This window comes from Orcinus orca, chromosome 2 (assembly GCF_937001465.1).
Source record: "Orcinus orca chromosome 2, mOrcOrc1.1, whole genome shotgun sequence".
Classification (NCBI taxonomy): Eukaryota; Metazoa; Chordata; class Mammalia; order Artiodactyla; family Delphinidae; genus Orcinus; species Orcinus orca.
The window spans coordinates 165,656,420-165,680,864 of NC_064560.1; the positions used below are offsets into that span (position 1 = coordinate 165,656,420).

At 36.1% G+C, this 24,445-nt stretch overlaps 1 protein-coding gene across 11 annotated transcripts in view; it reads left to right on the forward strand.

The window, feature by feature from the left end:
* The window catches only part of FUT8 (fucosyltransferase 8), a 319,157-nt gene that overhangs the window by 246,673 nt on the left and 48,039 nt on the right, over positions 1-24,445 (forward strand). For all 11 annotated transcript variants that reach the window (XM_033427753.2, XM_033427559.2, XM_033427422.2 and 8 more), the window contains one exon: positions 14,361-14,598. In XM_033427753.2, coding sequence (XP_033283644.1) covers positions 14,361-14,598 — 238 coding nt within the window. The remainder of the gene's footprint in view (positions 1-14,360; positions 14,599-24,445) is intronic.

Consider the following 24,445-nt stretch of genomic DNA (forward strand, 5'->3'; position numbering starts at 1 on the left):
ATCTTCCCAGACCAGGGCTCGAACCCGTGTCTCCTGCACTGGCAGGCAGATTCTTAACCACTGCGCCACCAGAGAAGCCCCAGCTTACCATTTTTAAAAGGAACTTATACGATCAAATGCCTCTGGAAACACAAAGTCATCTGTTTGCCAATAAGTAAGTAGCATTATAGATATAAGTTAAATATGCATTAAATGTTTGAGAATATCTTGGCCTTAAAATACAGGCTTCTGTTTCTGGATAAGATATAGTAAATACATTATACCCTATTCTTCCTGTTAATTGCAACTGAAAAAAAAATCCTATACACAGTGATTTTCTTGTGTTTTGTTTGTTTGCTTGTTTGTTTTGCCTCCTGTATATTCTGGGTGGGGGTGCTGGAGAATCCTCCAAACTAGAAATATCAGTGGATGGAGCTGGAAAAAGCCCCATTTTTATTATATCTACCCTATCACAAGTGAGCATAATGAAAAATGTTTCACCACTTCTCCCCTCAGGTGTCACAGTTGTAGAGGATGAGCAGATAGCCATGTCCTCCATACCTGCCCTGCCCCTACCTCTCCCAACTGGTGTTACAACTGCAGAGACTTCGGGCAAAGCCTTGTTCACCATCGCCACACTGCAGTAATGAGGCAGTTCCCATTTCCCTCCGCTAGAGTAGAGGGAGGGTTGTGAAGAGGAGGGAGCTAGATAAAGGGACTTTTAGAATCTATGTTTGAAACCCTGGGCAGACCTCTGAATATCCCATGCATGAAACCTATCAGAATCAATATAGAAAAAGGTTTGAGAACTGAACTTAGGTATGATATACCACCCAGGCTTCAGACTGGCCTCTGGGTAGTCCACAAGTGGAACAGAACAAAAGAGCACTGAAAAGCCATTAACAATTAAATTGACATTTGAGCCACAGCTCATAAACGTGAGGTAGGAGTCCAAACAGTTTGACTGCCTACTAACATAGATAATTTAAATAGAAAGCAGAGTATGATAATATTATGATAATATGATAATATTCATCATCATACCAAGAGCCAGGAAAATCATAATTCAAATGACAAAGGATAATCAGCAGACACCACACTGAGATGGCACAGATGTTGGAACAACCTGACAAGGATTTTAAAGAAGCTATAATAATGAAAATGCTCCAATAAGCAATTACAGACTTGAAACAAGTAAAAAAGTAGAAAGCCTCAGTAAAGAAATAGATGATACATGGAAAAACCAAATAGGAATTTTAGAACTGAGAAAATATAATAACCTCAGTGAAAAAAACTGACTCATAGTAGAATAGCTATAACAGAAGAAAGAATCACTGCACTTGACGTTAGATCAATGGAAATTATCCACTCCAGCAACAGAGAGAATAAAGATTTTTTAAAAAGTAAACAGGGCCTCAGGGATCTGTGGGGCAATAACAATTTTTTTTTTTTTATGTTTGTATCTTTGGAGTCTCAGAGAGAATTAAGAGTGAAGGATGGACGAAGTGGTTGAAAACTTCCTAAATCTGGCAAACCAACATATTCATCAAGTTGAGCAAACTCCTAAAGGGAAAAACCCAAAGTAATCCATTCCCAGACACTTTATAAGTAATTTGCTGAAAACTAAAGACAAAGAAAAAATTCTTTAAAGCAGCCAGAGCAAAGCAGTTCATTACCTGCAATGCATCTGAATCAGAAAACATGGAGGCCAGAAAGAAGTAGTAAGACATATTTAAAGTGCCAAAAGTAAAGAACTATCAACCCAGAATTCTTCGTCCAGTGAAAATATGAGATGAAATTAAGACATTTTCAGAGGAAGGAAAACTAAGAGAGTTTTTTGCCAGCAGACTTGCTGTAAAAAAGGAAATTCTTCAGACAGAAAGTGATGACAGAAGGAAACATGGGCTATCAGGAATGAAAAAAGTACAAATGAAAGAGTAGATACAGGGTAACTGACTAGTTTCCTCCCCTTAAGTTTTTTAAATGGATGGATGGTAAAAAGCAAAATTTATAATATTGTCTGATATAGTTTTCAGTGTAATTTTTTTTCATTCTCAGTTTTCCCTGAGATATAAAGGTAATTTTTAAGACAAAAGGGGAGAGAGTAAACAGACCTGAAAGTTATAGCAAGGTTTCTACATTCCACTTGAAACAGTAAAATGTTGGTATGAATAAATTGTAATAAACTGTGTGTATATAAATTGTAACCCCCAGAGCAGCCATTTAAAATACTCTGTGACGGCATGTACTTACAAAAAAATAAAACACTATAGCCGAACCAAAATTTAATACTAAATGCAGTTCAGATCATGCACAGGAAAGCAGGAATAGGTGTTGGATTTTGTCAAATGCTTTTTCTTTATTAATTGGTGTGATCATGTAGTTCTTCTTTAAACTGTTAACGTGATTACATTGAATGAATTTTGAATACTTAGCCAGTTTTGCTTTTCTGGAATAACCCTACTCGGTCATGATATATATATATATATTAAAATGATAAAAAATATGTTGACATATGATTAAAAAATGTTGACAGAATCCAACATCCATTCATGATGAAACACTCTGCAGACTAGGAATAGAAAGGACATTCTTCAATCTGTTAAAAAAGCATCTTCAGGTAACAACCTACAGGTAATATCACACTTAATGGTGAGAGACTATTTCCATAGGCTTTTCCCCTAAAATTGGGAATGAGGCAAGGGTGTCTGCTCTTACCACGCCTGTTCAACATAGTAATGGAAGTTCTGTGCAGGGCAGTAAGGCAAGACAAAGAAATAAACGGCATACATACTAGGAAGAAAGAAAATTGTCTGTATTTGCAAATGACATGATTGTCTGCATAGAAAAGTCCCAAATAATCTACCAAAAAACAACAACCACACGATAATAAAACTCTTAGGGCTTCCCTGGTGGCGCAGTGGTTGAGAGTCCACCTGCAGGGGACACAGGTTCGTGCCCTGGTCCGGGAAGACCCACACGCTGCGGAGCGGCTGGGCCTGTGAGCCATGGCCGCTGAGCCTGCGCGTCCGGAGCCTGTGCTCCGCAACGGGAGAGGCCACAACAGTGAGAGGCCCGTGTACCGCAAAACAAACAAACAAACAAACAAAAAACTCCTAGAACATTTAAGTGAATTTAGCAAAGTCACAGGATATATGGTCAGCACACAAAAATTAATCATACTTCTACATCTCAGCAAGAAACAATTAGAAACCAAAATTTTATGCCATCATGCCATTTACACTTATTCGTAAAAATGAAAAAGCAATACTTAAAATACTTGTGTAATGCTGATGAAGGAAGACCTAAATGAATGAGTGGACATATTGTGTTCATGGGTTGGAAGACTAAGCGTAGCAAAGCTGCCAGTTCTTCCCAATTTGATCCATAGGCTTAGCACAGTTCCCATCAGAACTCTAGCAAGTCTTTTTCTTCTTGTATGTATAGACAAATTGATTTCAAAATTTAAATAGAAAGGCAAAATAACTAAAATAAGTAAAGCAATTTTGAGAAAGAAGAATAAAGTTAGAGGAATCACACTTTCTACCTTTAAGACTTACAAGTAGAGCTAACATAATCAAGATAGTGTATGGTGTTGGAGGAAGGTTAGACATTTAGATCAGTGGAACAGAACAGAGTCTAAAATAAACCCACATAGGCACGCTAACTTCCTTTTTTTCCATTGAGGTGAAATTTACATAACATCACATTAACCATCTTAAAGTGAACAATTCAGTGGCACTCAGTGCATTCACAAGGTTATGCAAGCGCTGCCTCTATCCAGTCCCCAAATATTTCATCAGCTCAAAAGAAAACTCCATACCCATTAAGCATTGGTTCTCCATTCCCCCATTTTCCCCTTCCCCCAGCCCCTGGAAACCACTAAAATGCATTCTCTATGATTTTCCTATTCTGAATATTTCATGTAAATGGAATCATACAACATGTGACCTTTTCTGTCTGGCTTCTTTCACTTGGCATAATATTTTCAAGTTTCATACATGTTGTAGCTTGTGTTAGTACTTCATTCCTTTTTATGGCTGAATAACATTCCATTGTATGGGTATACCAATATTTGTCCATTCATTCACTGATGGACATTTGAGCTGTTTCTGCCTTTTGCTATTTGAGCACTGCTATGATATGCCTCTACATGTATTTGTTTGAGTATCAGTTTTCAGTTCTTTTGAGTATATCCCTATGAGTGGGCAATTGATTTTTAAGAGAGGTACAAAAGCAATCCAATGGAGGAAGCATAGTCTTTTCAATACATGATGTTGGAATCATTGGACATCTCAGAAGCAAAAAATGAACCCTGACCTAAACCTCACACTTTACTTAAAATTTAACTCAAAATGGATAGCAAATCTGACAGATAAAATAAATGTGACATGTAAAACTATAAAGCTTTCTATATGTAAAACTATAAAGAAAATCTTTGGAATAAATCTTTGTGACTTAGGCTAAAAGTTCTGAAATGTGACACCAAAAGAATGGTTCATAAAAGAAAAAAAAGTAAATTGGACTTTTATCAAAATTAAAAACTTTTGATCTGAGAATGTTACCCTGTTAAAGAAGATGAAAAGACAGGCCATTGGCTGGGAGAAAGTCTTTGCAAATCACACATCCAAGAAAGGTCCTGTATCCAGAATGTATTAAGAACTCTCTAATCTCAACAGTAAGAAACAATCCAGTCAAAAAATGGGTAAAAGTTTTGAATAGACAACTTTACCAAAGGGTAAATACGGATAACAAATAAGCACACGAAAAGATGTTCAAAATCATAAACTATTAGGGGAATGCAACTTAAAAACATAATGAGATACCACTACACACCTATCAGAATGGCTAAAGTAATGCTGAGCAACCAGCTCTCTCATAGATTCTTCATGGGAATATAAAATGGTGCAGCCATTCTGGGAAATAGTTTGGCAGTTTGCTATAAAGTTAAACATGTCCTTACCGTGTGATTCAGCAGTTATACTGCTGTATTCTCATCCTAGAGAAATGAAAGCTCATGTCCACACAAAAATCTGTACACTCACGTACATGACAACTTAATTTGTAATAATCAAAACCTGAAAACAACCCAAATGTCCTTCAATGGGTGAATTAACTGTGGTACTTCCACATAGCAGAATACTACCCAGCAATAAGAAGGAATGCACTATTGATACACACAGTAACTTGGATGGATCTTAAGAGCATTATGCCAAGTGATAAAAGAGATCATTGGTTCTGGAGAACAGAGATCACTGGTTCCCTGGGATTAAGGTTTGGGGAAGGGTGTGACTCTAAAGGGGATGGTGTATGAGAATTTCTTTGTTTTGATGCAGCAGTTTATATCCTGATTATGGTAATGGTTACATGAGTCTCTACATGTTTTGATAGTACTATACCAAAAAAAAAATGAGTGCATATAAAACCTGGTGAATCCAAATAAGGTCTATATTATAGTTAATAATGTTGTGTAATGTCTATTTCCTGATGTTGATAATGTACTGTGGTTAAGTAAGATGTTCTCATTGGGGAAAGCTGTGTGAAAGGTACACCGTAGCTCTACTGTTTTTGCCATTTATTAAGGGTCTTAAGTTATTTACAAATAAACAGCAAAAAAATGCAGAGTCTAAGATTTTCAAAAGTAAAGAAAATAACATGAATTGGTTAGAGCAGTGTTAAACTGAGGCAGTGAGAAAAGTGATCTTAACAGGTTGGGTTTTTTAAATCGAAATAATAATAACCAGGGATTCCAAAGAAATTTCTGCTCTGCTAATAGTGGATTCTCAGTGCATGGCTAGCTGCATGGAGAAGTGGAGCAAAGCCTCTCTCCAGGAGAAAAAGTAGCAAGATTTGACATCTGGGTTAATTATTGTTGATGGTTTGATTTAAAAGCCAGTGAGTAGACAAGTGCTATCAGTACCATTTCTACCTTGAAGAATGACATTTTGCAGAATGGAAGAGCTGGCAAAACCGTGTAAGTTATTTTGACTTTTATTTAAGACAAAAAACAAAGCACCTGCAGCAGCCTTGCACAAGAACAAAGTTCCAGCCAGTGTTTCTCTTCTGTGTCTGCTATCTACTTTATTTTTGAATCCTGTATAAGGCAGAGTTAACCATTCTGGAGCTTGCTTTTACTCTTCTCCTTCTTTCGCCTTCTCCCCTGTTCTTCCGCTGCCCACCCCCACCCCCTCCTCCTCTTCCCTCTTCCCTCTTTCCTCTCTCTCTTCTCTCTTCTCTCTTCTGGCTTTCCCTCCCTTCTTCTCCTTTCCTCCTCCCTCTTTCCCATACTACTACTTCCTCCCCGCTTTTCCTCTCTCCCTCTTTGTTTTTTTAAGAGAGTGTCTGCCTGCCATAGCATGCCTGTATTTTGATTTTGAGGAGAGAACCCCATGAATCCTGTTAAGTAAAAAAATGATGGTGGGTGGAGGGCCTTTCTGGAATTCAACCTTAATTTTGTAAGCATGCTATTTTCAACCTGACCAGTTCAGCTGGTTCTGAGACCTGGGAATCAGGCTATAAACTTAGGAAGAACTGTTGAAGGTGCTTGAGGAGATAGATCTTCTATGCATTTATGTAGGATTGGCAGAATCTGGCTCCTCAGGTAACTTAACTTTTCTTCTCTAGCCTTGGAGGGAGTTGTGTTTACATTAGATTTTGAGTGAGAGAATTAAACTTGGATGCATCTCATTCTTTGTCTGCCTTCCCTTTGTGGCCATTATGGAAGCAGACAGTATTACCAAGGTTGCTCTGATGTACTTGAACCTGAGATAGAGGTTTTTTGGAGACTACCTGGAACACCCAGAGATGACAGAATACTGTCTCAAAGACCATTAGTAGAAGAAATTCCCCACATGCTTTCAACTGGATCTATAGGATTTCTATCTTTTAAAAAATGGCTTCCAGACATTCAGTAGAGACTTCTAGGCAAAGAGCAGAAGTTTAAAAAATGCATTTGAAGTAAGCCAATTAATTGGCTTTACTTACCAAGAAGATGCTTGCCTCTTCTATAACTGTGTAATAACTATCTACCTTTTGCTTCAATCCGTCAGGATAATAGCCTGTAAACTATGTATCTTGATATCTTTTCTCCATTAAGTTTATACTCTTGAAGTTTTATGAAATACCCCAGGGAAATTGATCTCCTGAAGCACTGGGTGGCCTACTTGTGGGTCAGCTATTGTGTTGTTCTTACTACTTAAAACAGATTGTTCTCTGCCAGAGGGGTGGAAAGCACCCCTCTGAAACTACCTTTAACTTTGCTATGAAAATATTCTTGTTTAATATGTTAAGAGACAGTGATTTCCGGTCTTGGCTTTTAAAAATGAGAATGCTTTTTAACTTTCTCTTTCATGGTTAACTATGCCCAGAGTCTTTATTTTAATTACCACTGTGTAGTACTTCAGTTCTTTTGTTTGCTTCATTACATATTCTGCTTTGGTTTTGAAAATAATTTTAGAGAAATAAAATCAAATTGTTTCCAATACAATGAAGTGCTTTCACCACACTATTAATGAATCTTTTCCTCATTATTGAGAAGCTAGATGTTGCAAATCTTTTTAAAGCTAGATGTTGCAAATCTTTTTAAACAAGCAAATTAAAAACTGTTTAGTCTTATGATTAGAGCAGACAAAGAGCAGAATAAAATTTAACTTACCTGGCTCATTCCTTTAGTGACCTTTATTTATCGGAAATTGGAACTATCTGTGGTTTAACTCCTCCCTATAGAAGGAATGTTATTAGAGAGGAGCTGGAAGGATCCCCAGGGTTCTGATTCTTAATCCTTAAATGTAAGACCTAAAACTCTAAAACTACTAGAAGAAAACAAAGGGGGAAGGCTCCTTGACATTTGATTTTTTAAAATATGACACCAAAAGCACAAGCAACAACAATAAAAAATCAACAAGTGGGGGCTTCCCTAGTGGCACAGTGGTTGGGAGTCCACCTGCCGATGCAGGGGACGCGGGTTCGTGCCCCGGTCTGGGAAGATCCCACATGCTGCAGAGTGGCTGGGCCCGTGAGCCATGGCTGCTGAGCCTGCATGTCCGGAGCCTGTGCTCCGCAAGGGAAGAGGTCACAACAGTGAGAGGCCCGTGTACCGCAAAAAAAAAAAAAAAAAAAATCAACAAGTGGAAGTAGATCAAACTGAAAAGCTTCTGTACAGCAAACGAAACAACAAAATCAAAAGGCAATCTATGGAATGGGAGAAAATATTTGTAAACTAGATGTCTGGTAAGGGGTTAACATCCAAAATGTGTAAGGAATTCAACTCAATAGCAAAAAACCAAATAACCTGATCATATTATAGGCTGAAAACCTAAACTGACATTTCTCAAAAGACATACAGAGGGTCAACAAGTATATGCATAGGTGCTCAACATCACTAATCATTAGGGAAATGCAAATCAAAACTACAAAGAGACATATCACCTTATAATTGTTAGAATGGCTATTATCAAAAAAGGCAAAAGATAATAAGTGTTGTGGAGGATGTGGAAAAAGGGAAACCTTTGTCCCCATTCCTGTTGGTGGAAATGTAAATTGGTATGGCCATTATGGAAAACAATATAGAGGTTCCTCAAAAAATTAAAAATAGAACTACCATATGATTCCAGCAATCCCACTTTTGAGTATGTTATCTGAAGGAGATGAAATCAGTATCTCAAAGAGATATCTGCACCCGCATGTTCATTGCAGCATTATTCAGTATAGCCAAGATATGGAAACAACTTATGGTTCTATCAGTGGATGAATGGATAAAGAAAATCTGTGTGTGTGTGTGTGTGTGTGTGTACAAACAGCAATGGAATGTTATTCGGCCATAACAAAAGAGAAAATCCTGCTATTTACAACAACATGGATGAGCCTGGAGGACATTATGGTACATGAAATAAGACACAAAAAAGACAAATACTGCATGATCTCACTTATATGTGCAATCTAAAAAATTTATAAAAGCAGAGAGCAGAACAGTAGTTATCAGGGTCAGGAAGGTGGGGGAAAGGGGGAGATGTTGATCAAATGGTACGAAGGTTCAGTTATGTGGGTTGAATAAGTTCTAGAGAACTAATGTGCAGCATGGTGACTGTTGTTATTAATACTGTATTGTATACTTGAAATTTGCTAAGAGAGTTGATCTTAACTGTTCTCCCCACCAAAAAATAAATCGTAACTGTGTGAGGTGATAGATATGTTAATTAGCTCGATGGTGGTGATCATTTCAGTGTTTACGTATTTTTAAACATCATGCCGTACACCTTAAATATAATCAGTTTTTATTTGTCAAGGATACATCCATAAATCTGGGGAAACAATGACCAGGTAAGTGCTCTGAGCCTGTGTTTCTTGCTGCATCTTGTATTGAAGACATCGTGGGGGCGGGGGGGCGGATAAGAGCACTGGGCGATGGATTAAAAGACCTGAATTCTAAATTTTGGCTTGCCACCAATTAGTGTATTTTTGTGACAATGGATTTGACATCACCTTTGTCTCTGTACATGCAGTTCTTCTGAACTAATTGTTATTGAGCATTTTTTCTTTGAAAGAGACGCCTGGAGATATTATATCCAGTTTATATTGACTAAATGCTTTCTATTTGTTGTTGATTTAGGCTTTTTCTGCAGTGTTTTGGTCTGTAGTAACTGGGCAGATAAGTGAGGGAAATTACATTGCGGCTGGAAAATTTTCCTCTGAAGAGGCTTTAATTTGTATGGAAAATCTAGATAGTCCTGGCAAAAGGCTTTATCTGTGATTTAATTTAAAAGGCATGGAATCAGTACTATATTTTGTAATATTATATCATTAATTCACAATTACTACTAATTTACTAAGTGAAGTAAGTAGAAACCTCTAAATCCTAGCAGTGCCTAAGTAATATAATAATGCTTGTGGTTTACTAGTTGATTCCAAATTATTCTTTTTTAGCAAAGTAGAAATTAAACTGGCTTCCTTATTTGAAATATATCCAAGAGAGACTATTTTCATATTTGTAACCAAAGTAAAATAGATATTTTAGCATTTTGATGGTGCCTTTAGCGAATTAGTAATCATTTAGGTTTAAGAGCTGCTGCTTCCTTTAATATACTGTGTTAGTTAGAGGAATATTGATTTAAATATACTTCCCAATGTTGACTTATAGGACAGTGAGAGCAAGTATAGTTTTCAGTTTTGTTGAGATAGGGTCATTCTTGGAAACTAACAGCATCATAAGAAATGCCTCAGATAGTGTTAAAATTTTTTTAAAGAGCTGAACAAAAGGAAACTGAATACAGAAGAACCCCATTTTATCTTAAGTCCTTGTTTCTTATATGTCCTATGGTGACAGCTTTGCTGCAGAATTATAACTGTAAAAATGTTACATAACATTGTTAGCTTACAAGGGCCCGTGATTGGGCCACCTTGTAGCACTAAATGCAAAAAAGTAGTTCATTTATCCAGTGTGAAGTAATGTCTCTTGAGATTATGAGGATAAATGAGAAGTATGTTTGAATTAGTTTTGAGCATATAGCATGTATTTTAGCCTCATAGTGTCTCTGAGATGGAAGGATGGGTGAGCAGGAAGAGGTTATGGAGGGAGGTAATTTTTATCTCAATTGTAAATTACCAAATTGAAGCAGAATCACACAATTGAATTCATAACAGAGCTTGAATTAGAAAAAAAATTGTATCTTAAACCTCTGCAGTTCTTCAACTAGAACACGTTGTCTTAAGTAATTTTGACAAATTTGCCTCCTATTCTAAAACTTAAATAACATCATCATCGAAAGAAGCAAGAATGCATGTGCCTATTGATGAGTCTGACTTTAAGAAGGCCCTGTATACAAAAATCCTACGTTATAAATATAATATGCAGAGTTTATAAAGTAATTTTACCTTGCCCTTCACAATTATTCTTTGCAATATAGGCCTCCATTGAATAATGGAAAAAGTACATTTACTTAGCGTTTCATAAACACGATAAATTATATCTTAAAGATTTATTTTAAATGCAGTTTTATTCATAGCCCTTTCCAGTCCAGCTGAAAGTGACTTTTTTTTCCTCTTCCATTCCTTAATTCCTTGTTTACCATGGTCTTAAAACATTTAAATTGTCTATTGTAGTTATTTACGTATATAATTTCTTATTCTATTGGATTGTCATCTCCCAAGTTTCCTTGTATAAGTTAAGTGCTTAATAAATATTTATTAAATGAACAAACGTTCGCCTATACTTGATCAGTGAGTGATACTCAAGGCAGAAGGACGGAGAAGTAGGACGCTCTCCCAGGGGACTTACAGGGTAGCATTTTCAATCTGTATTTCCCCATCTCCCACTCACGAATAAGAAGTGCTTCCTAGTGAGCCTAAATCTGCTTGGAGTGTATCATATTTCAAGTGTGTGTGTGTGTGTGTGTCTGAGAGAGAGAGAGAGATGAGTGGAGGGAGTACCATAAGACGGGAGGGAGGGGAAAGAGATAAAGCAATATAACATAGAACAAAACTATCTGCCTGCATTTTGGCGTTACTGGTAGAGAAATATACAAGAGAGTGATTAGGCGCACAAGAAGCAAATGAAAAACAGATTTTATCATCAGAAATAGCTACCCTGTTAAAGTGATAACATGATCAAAGTAAAGCTTCTTTTAGTAATGAGGCCCTTCTCTATATTATTGCTTATGGATGAGACAAACCTTCAAGCTTTTTGCAGACATCAACAGAAAAGTATAAAACCAGGATCAGTGGTAATTGACAAAGTCTATTTGGTAAGAAATTTGAGGATTATATATATGCATGCATGTATGTATAACAATGGCTCTGTTTCCCTTTTATAGACTCCCATAAATCTCTTACTTGTTGCTACTTCATAACAGTGGCGGATAACAAAAACTTAGGTCAGATAAGGGGTTTTCTGTAAGGTTCCTTTCCATCAGAGTAAATCCCTATCCATCTGAGTTGTTGCTTTGTTTACCTTTTATATATCTGCTTGTTTTTTCTAGATCTTTGTTCTGATGAGCCTAATCTTGTGTTAGAAACACATATACTTTTTCTGTTTCTCGCTGTCTCTCTCCTATTTCTGAATCTTTTATGAGCAAGATCCTTTGAATTTTGCAGACTTTTAACTATTATTTCAGTGAGAAATCGGGCTGTGGCGCTGAGCTTTTTCAGTGTTTTGTTTAACTGTTATCATTCCAAACAGCCATTCATTTTCTCTTATCACTTCCTGCCTTAGACTCTTCCATTGGTTACCTTGTATATGTAGACCTTTCTCATTCCAGAACCATACATAATAGATTTTTTTTCCCTTTCTCTGTGTTATCAATACATAACAGAAAGATTTAATATATTCTCTCTTCAGCTTACTTTGAGACACATTAAGACTCTTGAATTACGCTTCATATCATAAATTACCCTCTTCTTTCTCTTAGGCCTCAGTTCTTGTGCTCGAAACACTGGGTTCTAATTAAACTCTTAAGAAACACAGTAGATGTATTTTTTTTCATGTCTTCTTTTAAGTAAAAAATCTACAGTTTGAAAACTTAAAGTTCATCTGTTTCAGTTATTATGTTCCTTTACTCTTTTTTCCTTTAAAAAATGTGAAGACTAATATAAGATATAATAATATGGGAAACTGGTTGTGAGGTATATGGGATCTCTGTACTAACTCTGCAATAATTCTGTACATCTAAAAGCAGCTGTAAAAGGAAATGTTTATTGAAAAATATATGAAGGACATTTTCATTCATATGAATTTTAGAGATATTCAAAGTGCTGTATTTCTTACAGTTCATGAAAAATCTGACAAATGTCGATATTCTTTTCTCTCTGAACTATTGAATTAATAATAAAGCTTTGAATATTCTTTATTCCCAGATCCTTGTATAATATTAGAAGAAAGTAAATGATAAATTGGTTTCCCAACATCACACCCCCTCTGTTCTTCTTAACTCTTCTGTGGCTGTAGCACCTGAGTGGGCATCTTTATTGCCTTAGGAGCCTGCCATGAGTTCAAAGTCTCAAGTGAAGAGAATTCAGCAACTCTAGTACTTGATTGAGGAAACAGTATTGACCACGTCTTGCTGAATTTTATCTGGGCTCTCTTGGGTTCATAAGGGCTCTAACTCTTCAGAAGGCTCTTGATGGTATAGGTTCTGCTTTGATCTGAAAGGACCAGCCTGCAGTGGCACGCCTGAGTATGAAAGATACTTCTTCTGAAAGTAACGGTGTGTGGCATTTTCGTTTTGCAGCGTTTCTTTCAGAATCATTTTATAACCTTACCATCCTAGCTTTTGTTTCTAGAGCTCTACTTTACGGAGCAGATGATATCCCTAGAAAATAGTTGTAGATTTGTGGTTTGGCAACTGCTTTATTAAAGCCTCATATAAATTGAGAACTGATTACCTTGCTTCTTGCTATGTGGAAGAAAAGATTCTGTTCCTGAAGGTACCCATCCTTTCTCTTCCCTTGCAGACAGAACAGCTTGAAAAATTTCTCAGGCTAAGGAGTCCTTGTCAAAACAAATTTTTATTTGAAGAACTAAGATGCCTAGGGATATTTAGCAACAGCCCATACAAATTACAGTGGAATTGAAACTTTAGAATGGGAAAAAAGAATTTTTCACGTTTGCTTAACCCCATGGCACCCACTGTTAGATAATATTAAATGTTTTAACCACTTGCTATTCATCTTATAGCAAAACATGTAAATAGAAAAATGGATCTCCTGATTAAACATTGGCGTAGCACATTCTCAATACATCCAATATAAAACATGCTCTACATTTTATTTTAAAAATTACTGGTATCATCAATATTGGTTTTGTGAAAAAGTCCCATGACTGATATTTTTTAATTGTTGAACTCAGATATCCTTTTACTCAGTGGCTGTACTTCCATAATGAAGAAGTACATTTTGTTGGTGACATCTCGAATTCTGGAATAGTTGGCATTATTAGTTAAATTATAGTTTTTCTTTTAAGATGATTTGTTTCATCCGTGAAGGTAATAATCTCAATGCTGAACTGCACCTGGAATAAGCGAACTATTTTGCTTCTTTTATAAAGATTTCAGTGTGTGCAACTCTGAGTTCAGAGAAGATCATACTTGCATGTTCTGAGTGATAGAGAAGTGAAAGAATATTTTTTAAAACGTAACTGCTTAATTTCATGTTTGTTTAGTGATGTTTCCAAAGTAACTGGTGTTTTTCACTGCCATCTCCGTAAGTATGCACATAAAATCTTCAGTGGATTCTTTGAAATATAATTTAAAGCTGAATTCCTTGCTTAATTAATAAGATATACTGGATTAGTCCTGGCTTATTATATGATTTTTGACATTTGTCACCTATAAAGAGAAGTTAACCTCTCAGTACAGCTAATCTTCACCTATGTTTCTCTTCCTTACTGACAGAATCCCAAGGACTGCAGCAAAGCCAAGAAACTAGTGTGTAATATCAACAAAGGCTGTGGCTATGGCTGTCAGCTCCATCATGTGGTCTACTGCTTCATGATTGCATATGGCACCCAGCGAACACTCATCTTGGAATCTCACAATTGGCGCTATGCTACTGGGGGATGGGAAACTGTGTTTAGACCTGTAAGTGAGACCTGCACAGACAGATCTGGCATCTCCACTGGACACTGGTCAGGTAAGAAGCCTGTGTAGTTTGTCATCTCTCTGTGTTGAACCACTGCATAACCAAGTTATCAGATTCCTACGTACAACCTTATGGCTTACAGTCGTCTTTTTCTCTGCATCCAGTGAGTGCTATACATTATCCAGATAAAATCTGGAATAATAATTTTTATTCACAAAATGTTTCATGATCAATTTCTTCCTTCTTTTTTTTTTTTTTTTTTTTAATTGCTGTGCCACGCAGCATGTGGGGATTTTAGTTCCCCGACCAGGGATCAAACCCATGCCCCCTGCAGTGAAAGTGCAAAGTCCTAACCATTGGACCACCAGGGAGTTCCCTCATGATAATTTCATTTCTGATGTTCATTTTTATCTGGATCTAGCAAAATCATTAAGTTTTTTCGAGGAACATAATTTACTCTTTTAATGATTATGATGATGATATACTTCCACTTTTTTGGGTGCTTTCACATTATTTTACTCATTTGATCCTCCAAATTATCCTTTAAGGTAGACTGGTGGTTCTCAAACTTCAGCATGTGTGAGAATCACCTTGAGTCAGAAAATACTATTTTCTGATTCAATAGGCCTGGGGTGGGGCCTGATACTTGCATTTCTGACAAAGTTTCCAGGTCCAGGGACCACACTATGAGAAGTACTTAGGCAGACAGTGCAGGTACCTTTATCTCCATTTTACAGTTGAGGACAATGAAGCCTAATTTGTTCATGTGATTTTAATTTTATTCAGGAAACATTTAATGAGGAATAATGTGATTAAGGTACCATGCTAGGCCTGAGAAGAGATACAAAGATTAGCAAGAAATTTCTCTTCTCTCCAAGGACTTGGTGAAACAGGGAATAGAGTATAGATAGAGTTTCTTACTGCTAGTCTCTTGTTCTTTCTACAACGACGATCTTTAAACAAGGTCCCAAGTTGGGCTACCTTTGTTAAAATCTTTGCTGTATCATTTTGTAATCTTGGGCAAGTTACTTAACCTAGGCCTTCATTTCCTCATCAGTAAAATGAAAAGTAATAATTTACTTACCTCTTTGAGTTGTTGGTAGGATTAAATGAACTAATATGTATAGTGCACTTAGCACAGTACCTGATATATGAGCTCTAGTAATTGTTAGCTATCTTTAGTAGCCCTTATTCATTGAGTGCCGACAGTGTGGCAGATACTGAACTAAGTGACCAGGTGAAATGCTAAGTAAGTCAGTACACTATCTCTGCACTCACTTCTTGTGAGAAGTCCAGTATTTTTCAAAATGCTGAGGCATTTCAGTTAATGTAATTTCTTATGGAGCTGAGCACCTTTTGTCACAAGTTAAAACCCTAGATGTGCAATGGAGAGCTATGTCATTGGCAAAGTAAGTAACTTTAGTTCCTTTGTTTCTTTTTGCCTTCTTTGGAAAATACAGGTAATACTTGACTTCACAGAAGTGTCAAGAAAGTCAATTGGGTAATTTCTATAAAATGCTTTAAGTTGCTCTATAAAATGTGCTATATGGATTTAAAGTATTATCTTGTGATATGAGTTTTGTTTTCCGTAGGATTATTTAGGAACCTTATTCAGTATATCAACATATGTTTTTCTTTGTAGCTCACTTCAAATTTTAAAGTGAACCTCTTCATCTAGAACCTACCTGAGTTTTAGTTTTGAGGTTACCTCTTCCATTGACTGGTCTGTAGTTTATAGCTGGTACAGATTAGATGTCAAGGTTAGGAAGATACAGGAAAAGCAACTCTGTCAGTCTCACTGTGGCTAACTTTTTCATTTTGTGAACTTAGTTCAGTTTCAAGTTTCTTTGATTGTGGAAGCATATAGCCGGCGTAGGACAAAGTTCTTATGTTTCACTGTTTCTAGGGAGAGGCAGCTTTCTGAGTAGCAGTCAGTTAATAAAAAAGTAAAAGGTTAGCCTTACTAGACTTGTCAAATTCAGTGTGTAGGTTGGCCATGCCTATATGTTACAACTAGGTACTTGGTTTGTTTGATTGTAAGCCTTCCTCATACATCTTGTAGTCTGTAGTGGCAACTACAGAACATGAAGATTAACAGTGGCTTGAATTTGAAGCATTCAGAATTTCTTGACATTACAATTAAACAGGTTCTAGAAATTATCCTTCCTTTATTTATGTGGAATCTTGAGGCCTGGTAGATACTAAGTGGCTTTTCCAGGATCACACAGCTTACAAATGACAGAATTCTGGTTAGTACATTCACTCTACCTACATCCAGTCTAAGTCTTTCCTAGTAAGCTCATGTCAAACACCTTACTTAGCAGAATAACGATTAGAAACTGTCCTGAATGTTCGGGAACTAAATAAGATGACGAATTTAATATCTCTGTCCTCTTTCCTCCCCCTATTCTGTAACTTTTTCCAAATCTTTCATATAATTTTAGGTACTGAAGAGTTACCAATGGTATTTTCTTCTTAGTCATTTGCCATCCTTGATCAAAGAAATCATTTTTTCATGGCAGCATAGAATTATAATTTTAATTAAATAGATACTTCCTTTATAACTGCAGGTATTATATAAAATCATATATTTTTCTCCATGCTAATGAATTAAACTGTGCCTATTGGACACCTTTAGTTAATTAAACTAGCAGTTATTTTCAGTATTCTTGCAGAATTCATTATAACTAAAATAATTTAGATGCTAATCTTATATCTAAAAGAAGGAAGAAGTTTATGTTTGAACTTAGAATACTTTCCTTTTTATGAGAAGTATGGTTGCCATCCACTTCTGTATCTGTTTATGTATATTATCTATATGTGTACCTTTTGGAGAAACTAACCTATTTCTAGAATCAGAGGAATCAGAATGAAATTTCATAACATTAATCCTTCAGTTAGCCATAAATCAACTAAATCTGTTATTGTTCTGACTTGTACATAGAACCTTGGGATATTTCCCTTGGCACCACTGCCATGAGATTATTATTGTTCATACACACTTGACATGATGTGCTTACAGGTGGAAGTTAGTGATTTCTGTTCAAATCTGTCACCAGTACAGGAATTAGTATGCACATTTGATCATTTGAATAGCCAAATCATGCCTTGGTGTAAGTTGAGTTCCTTTTTTCTCCTTCATTTTTTTATATTTGTGTATGAAACGGTATCCTTTGTAGTATAATTTGGTTTAGTGAAGCAGAATATTAGAAATTATGCTTCCAGTTAGTAATAACGTTTCCCTGTCACCTATAGATGTCCTGTCTGTTCTAAAGTTGTTGATGAAATGGTCAGTTATTCTTCTGTATCGCAAAATGTTTCCTAAACCTGAACTAACTACATGTTCATAGACCCGATTCTTCCAACTAGATTCCTTATGATAATTCAGAATGGGAATATTGGTATTTAATAGTTTGAAGTATCTTTCAACAAAAATTGATTTGTTTTTAAAAGTATTTTGACTGTTTTAGGCTATGTATGGCGACCAGCTTCCAAGATGCTTTTCTAGTTGCTAGAAAAATACTCTTGAATAAATGATTTAGCAATAGGGCACCTCAGCTATTTAAACTCAGTTCTCCACTATTTTTTCCATTCTAAAAATTGCACATTTATTCAGATTAGCAGTTAAACCATTTGGGTGTTTGCATTTCCTTCTCTTGTATTTGATTGTCATAAATTGAACTGAATTACTTAATTTGATAAATCTAATTGAAAAGCTTTCTTTTAAATGAAAATAATGACTAGTAAGAAACTGTTTGTAAATATGATAAAATTTAATGCCCCAGAGGTGTCTGATTTAAGTGCATGTTTAAGTAGATTGCCACTTGCTGTATTTAATTACCTAAATTGGATGGTTACCTTCTCTCCATACCTCATTTGAAAAAAAGGTTTTGGTCAAAGAGTTTTAGTTGGCATCCTTACATGGAGGCAACCTTAAACTAGAAGTAATTTAATAAAAGTACTTGCTATGTGCTAGGCACCATGCTGGACTACATGCTGTCAGGGGCATGAACAATTAAAATGTATTGTGATATGGGTAAGTCCATAGTACTCTGAAGCACATATCTAACATGTATTTGGGATTCTTCTGGAGGAAGTGATTTTTAAGCTAAGACCCAAAGTATGAGTGGGAGTCAGCCAGGTAGAGATATGATAGAAGAATTTTCTGTCATTGGGCACAACATGTGAAAAGAGGCAAGAGAACATCAAGTCATTGGGGAAACTAGAAATAGTTCATTGTAAAGTTTGAATACTGAGAGACTTATGTTTCATTTTGAACACACGTGTTACTTATAGGGTTTCCGTTTGGATGGTTGTATGATTGTGTTCCTCCCTAAAACCCAGGTTTTAATTCAGGTGTCAGAGCTCTTTGTTTTGCTTTTGCTTCGGAGATTGGGCAAAGTTAGAAGCCAGATTGCTTTCAGTTGGCTCTTGGTGTCATCTAGGAGCCATAACTCTTTAATTAAAAATTTCATTTTTAATATTTTTTAGTGTTCACTCAGTAAAGTTTTGAAAGCTGACAAATACCACAAACTCATATACTCCAGAAAAAAACATTATATTTTTATTAACTGCCTAAAGCACTTCTGTAATGCTGTTTTTCCTGCATTTTATTTAAAATTTGGGTAATCTCCGTATGATAACAATTTTGCATTACCATTTTTTATAGAGAGAATAGGAAGGTAATTTAGTCTTCCATGTTTGTTGAGCAATTTTTTTCTAATTTTATTGAGATATAATTGACATATAAACATTGTATTAGTTTAAGGTATACAACATAATGATTTGGTATGTATATACTGCAAAAAGGTTACTGTCATAAGTTAACATCCATCACCTCACATGGTTACAAACTTTTTTTCTTGTAATGAGAACTTTTAAGATTTACTCTCTTAGTCACCTTCAAATATACAATACAGTATCGTTAACTATAGTCGCCATGCTGTATGTTACATACTCAGAGCTTATATGTCCTTTTATTGGAAGCCTGTACCTTTTGACCACCGTCACCCTTTTCCCCCCTACCTTCCCCACCCCCACCCCACCTCTTTTCACCTTTGGCAACCACCAATCTGTTCTCTGTTCCTATGAGTTTGTTTTTTTAGATTCCACATACAAGGGAGATCATACAGTGCATGTGTTTCTCTGACTGACTTACTTCTCTTAGTGTAATATCCTCAAGGCCTAGACATGTGGTCGCAAATGGCAGGATTTCTTTCTTTCTCATGGCTGAATCATATTGCATTGTGTGTGTATATATATAATATTTTCTTTATCCTTTCATCCATCAGTGGATGCTTGAGTTGTTTCCATGTCTGGGTTATTGTAAATATGCTACAGTGAACATGGGGGTGCAGATATCTCTTCAAGATAGTGATTTCATTTCCTTTGGGTATATTACTCAGAGATGGGATTGCTGGATCATATGTTAGTTCTATCGTTTAAGCAAATATCTCACTAAGGTCAAAAGGAAAATCTTTAACAAGCTGAACACAAATTAAATTATACTTTAACTTTTTCCTGTGAAACTAGTATTTGTAACATTTACAAAACTACTCAGATGTCTATTGGAGTCATCTAAATAATCTAACAAGCTTGTATCCTTAATAATGGCCTATCTCAGATGCACTGATTGATAAACTAATAATATGGTTGATAATCTATAGACATACCTATTAGGATAGGCTATGGACACACTTCTGTGTAGTATTTTTTACAGTAATAGTATTTTCAGCCTTTGGTGATTGATTAGTAGAAACATGAAATAAGTACACATAATATTTTAGATTTCTTGTGCTGCAAAAATGTCTTTATTTCTCTGTTTAGGTAATATGAGGAAGAGGAAAGGATACTGGTCTCTGAGTTACCCATGTCTGATCTTAGTTCTGTTGTTTTTAGCTTTCTGAACTTCAACAGTTAATTATAGCTTCTGAACCTCAGTTTCATCCTAAGAAAGCTCCTGATACTCAGTACCTATCTCCCTATCCACTTTTATAGGGCTATAATCACAAGGGAAAATGATTAAGGGCTATAAAAGGTATTAAGATGATTTTCACATACAGTTTATTTTCACTGTCTATGTTTGGTCCCCAAATTTTAAAACAAAAACATAATAATAGAATACATTATTAGATTATAATCTGTAACAATAGAAAAGTTATCCTTTTTCTCTAAGATGAAAACTAGGCCTTTATAAGAGCGTCATAGACAGTTTTCCCTTTTAAAATTATAAAGTTACATGGAAAAATTGAAAGAGATCCAGAGAGGAGAAATAACTTCTGAGAATAACCTCTAAGTGCTAAAATCTCTGTGCTTAATAAACCTACCATTTAATCACAGTAAAATTAAATAACCTCTGAGAATAACCTCTAAGTGCTAAAATATCTCTGTGCTTAATAAACCCACCGTTTAATCATAGTAAAATTCTGAACCAGTCAGAGAGTGTCTCTGCAGCTACCTTAATATTTTTTTCTATACCAACACACCTGAGATAGAAGGTATACTCCCACTTATAACAGTAGCTCACTATAGTTAGTGATTTTAAAACTGGCTGTGTTTGTGGGGAAGGGGTGGTGGTTCAGGGAGAAGATTTGAAGACAGCATTGGTACCATGCGTAGATGAAAAGCTCACTATCCCAGCTTCAAGATTCTAATAGGTCTCTCTGCCCTACACCTTACTCTTTTGAGAATTACTGACCTAAACACATATCATTGCAGGTACGTAAAGACTTTTATTTCAGCCTATATAAGACTGGTTTTGCTGTTCATGGTCCATAAAAGAAAGGAAGATTTTTGTTTCAGGAATGTAAAGTACCAGTTAGAATATATGTGTATCTCAGAAGAACTCAAACTACCTTTCACTATGATATCTCCTTTATCTTCAGCTTCCCACTTCAGGAGAGAGGAAGATATCTATGGTATCTCAGTTATAGTTACACAGTATGGGAATAGGGAGCTGAAGCTTCATCCACACAACAGTTTTGCCCGGAGTACCCACACATCTTAAACACAACCATAGATGTTTATTTCCGTATTTATCCTACAAATGCTTTTCCTTTCGAGTTATGAGTAAACCTGGGGAAAGTGAGTCAGAGGTTTGCAAACTGCCAGGATAAACATGGTACATTCTTCTGGACTATCAGTTTTATTTGCTAATATGTAAGCTAAATCATTTTCAGATAATAAAACAAACAGGTTATATAATGGTGTAAAATGAAAATTTTGATGAAACATCAGACTTCAGCCCATAGGTTTAGTGCAGCCTTCATATCCTCAGTACTATAAGTTTACCCTCCTCTGCTGTTGGGAGCATTTTGGAGGAAAACTTTAAGAAGTACTATTCTGTGTTCAAATTTTTAGCTATTTATTTTATCTTGAAGGAGACTCCAGATGGTAGCAGGACCTAGGTCTTCTGGGTTATTTGCACAATGTCAAACACTTGACCAGAGCACAATAAATGTAATAAAAGAAAGAAAGAAAACCCACCTCTCCTGCATCCTGGTCCAAATCTGAAACTATTACCCTGCAAGCTGTGTGAGGCACTTTTACTAAATTGTAGATTTTGTTTTTTTAAGAAAATAGTCTATCAATAAGAATGAATTTTCTTTAGCAATATATCCTGCTCTTTTTAGACAAAGATCTGGCAGAATGAGTTCAGAGATTAAAAGAGATATGATTTAGGAAGTAGCAGTACATAATTAGCATCAGAGTCATTGTGGAGTGAAAACAGTTTCATTGGAAAAGTTTCTGAAATATCCTCTTAAGTCTATTTAGAACCTGTCCAAGGCTACTAGAAATAGAATCCAGGTGCTCTGGATTTCCTGTGGGAATGTCTGGGCCACATGACCTTGATACCTGTCTCAGAAATTATCAGTGTTTTTGTAAGTACTGATACACCTTTTATGTTATGTGTTCTTAAAGATTTGCTGTAAATTGAATTATTATAAATTAAGTCATGTTTTAAACATTCTAGTGGAACTCTGTAAAGCAGCGGTCCCCAGCCTGTTTGGCACCAGGGACCAGTTTCGTGGAAGACAGTTTTTCCACGGACTGCGTGGTGGGGGAGATGGTTTCGAGGTGATTCAAGTGCATTACATTTATTGTGCACTTTATTTCTATTATTATTACACTGTGATATATAATGAAATAATTATACAACTCACCATAATGCAGAATCAGTGGGAGCCCTGAACTTCTTTTCACTCACTGATAGGGTTTTGAGACGAGTCTGCAAGCAGTTGATTTATTATGGTCTCTGTGCAGTCAAACCTCTCTGCTAATGATAATCTGTATTTGCAGCTGCTCCCCAGCGCTAGCATCACCGCCTCAACTCCACCTCAGATCATCAGGCAGTAGATTCTCATAAGGAGCGTACAGCCTAGATCCCTCGCATGTGCAATTCACAGTAGAGTTCGTGCTCCTATGAGAATGTAGCGCTGCCGCTGATCTGACAGGAGGCAGAGCTCAGGTGGTAATGCGAGTGATGGGGAGCGGCTGTAAATACAGATGAAGCTTCGCTCGCTCATCCACTGCTCACCTCCTGCTGTGTAGCCCGGGTCCCAACACGTCCCGGACTGGTATCAGTCTGGGGACCCCTGATGTAAAGAATTTTAAAAAAAAAAGAGTACAAATGAACTTATTTACAAAACAGAAGTAGAGTCACAGATGTAGAAAACAAACTTATAGTTACCAAGGGATGGCGGTGGGGGAGATTGGGACTGACATATACACACTACTATATATGAAATAGATAACTAATAAGAACCTGCTGTATAGCACAGCGAACTCTACTCAATACTCTGGAATGGCCTGTATGGGAAAAGAATCTAAAAAAAAGAGTGGATATATGTATATGTATAACTGATTCACTTTGCTGTACACCTGAAACTGACACAACATAGTAAATCAACTATACTCCAATAAAAAAAAAATTTTTTAAGTAAAATAGGAATAATAATAGTACTTCCTTCATAGACTTACTGGGAGTATTAAATGAGATAAATGCATGTCAGACACATAGCAGAGTACCTGACATAAACTGAGTACTCAATAAATGTCAGATAATATTATTGACATTATTAAAACTTCTGTATAGATTGTCATTATGCAAACTGTATAACATTTGACGGTATTTTATAATGTGCAAATCCCTTTTACCTATGATCTCAATTTCACTGCATCTATTTAATAAAAATAGAGATAAGAATAAAAAAAGAATTCCAAAGGAAATTCTTTCATAAAGTAAAGAATCTTTTATTCTCATATGAGCTAGTAGTCTCCTGGTTCATTGATCTCTCCCCACTCCACCCTACCTCTCTCTCTGTCTCTCTCTCTCTCTCTCTCTCTCTCTCTCTCTCTCTCTCTCATATTCTCTTCAAAATGCAATCATTTGGTTGCATTTTGGTAAGAGCCTTACTTGTTTATAATCTGTAGATCACATTCAAGTTTAGAATGATTCTATAATTAAGATAATTGTTGAAATGCTAAAGAAAGTTAAGAATGCCTCCTAGCCCTCTTGGTTGGTTTTATATGCCAGAGCTCTGGGTATGATATAAATCTAGAATTTCCTTATCTCTCTTCCTCAGGTTTATATAAATTATAGGCTAATTCTATGGAATAGGAAGTAATAATAGGCCATGGTCTTCGGTGGAATTATACATATGTGGATCGCCCACATAAGCAGGGAAGTGCACTAGTCATCATGTAAAAATTTGAGTGTTTCTAGTTGCTGTGGGGAATAGAAAGATAAATAAGACCCAGTCCCTGCCCTTCAGGAACTTACACTGAGTGTATTAAGACACACTGATCTATAATTGTAACAAAGATAGGATATGTTAAGTGTCATAAGAGAGGTATAGAATTTTGTGGGTCATCAGAAGATAGAGAAACTGTTTCTGGC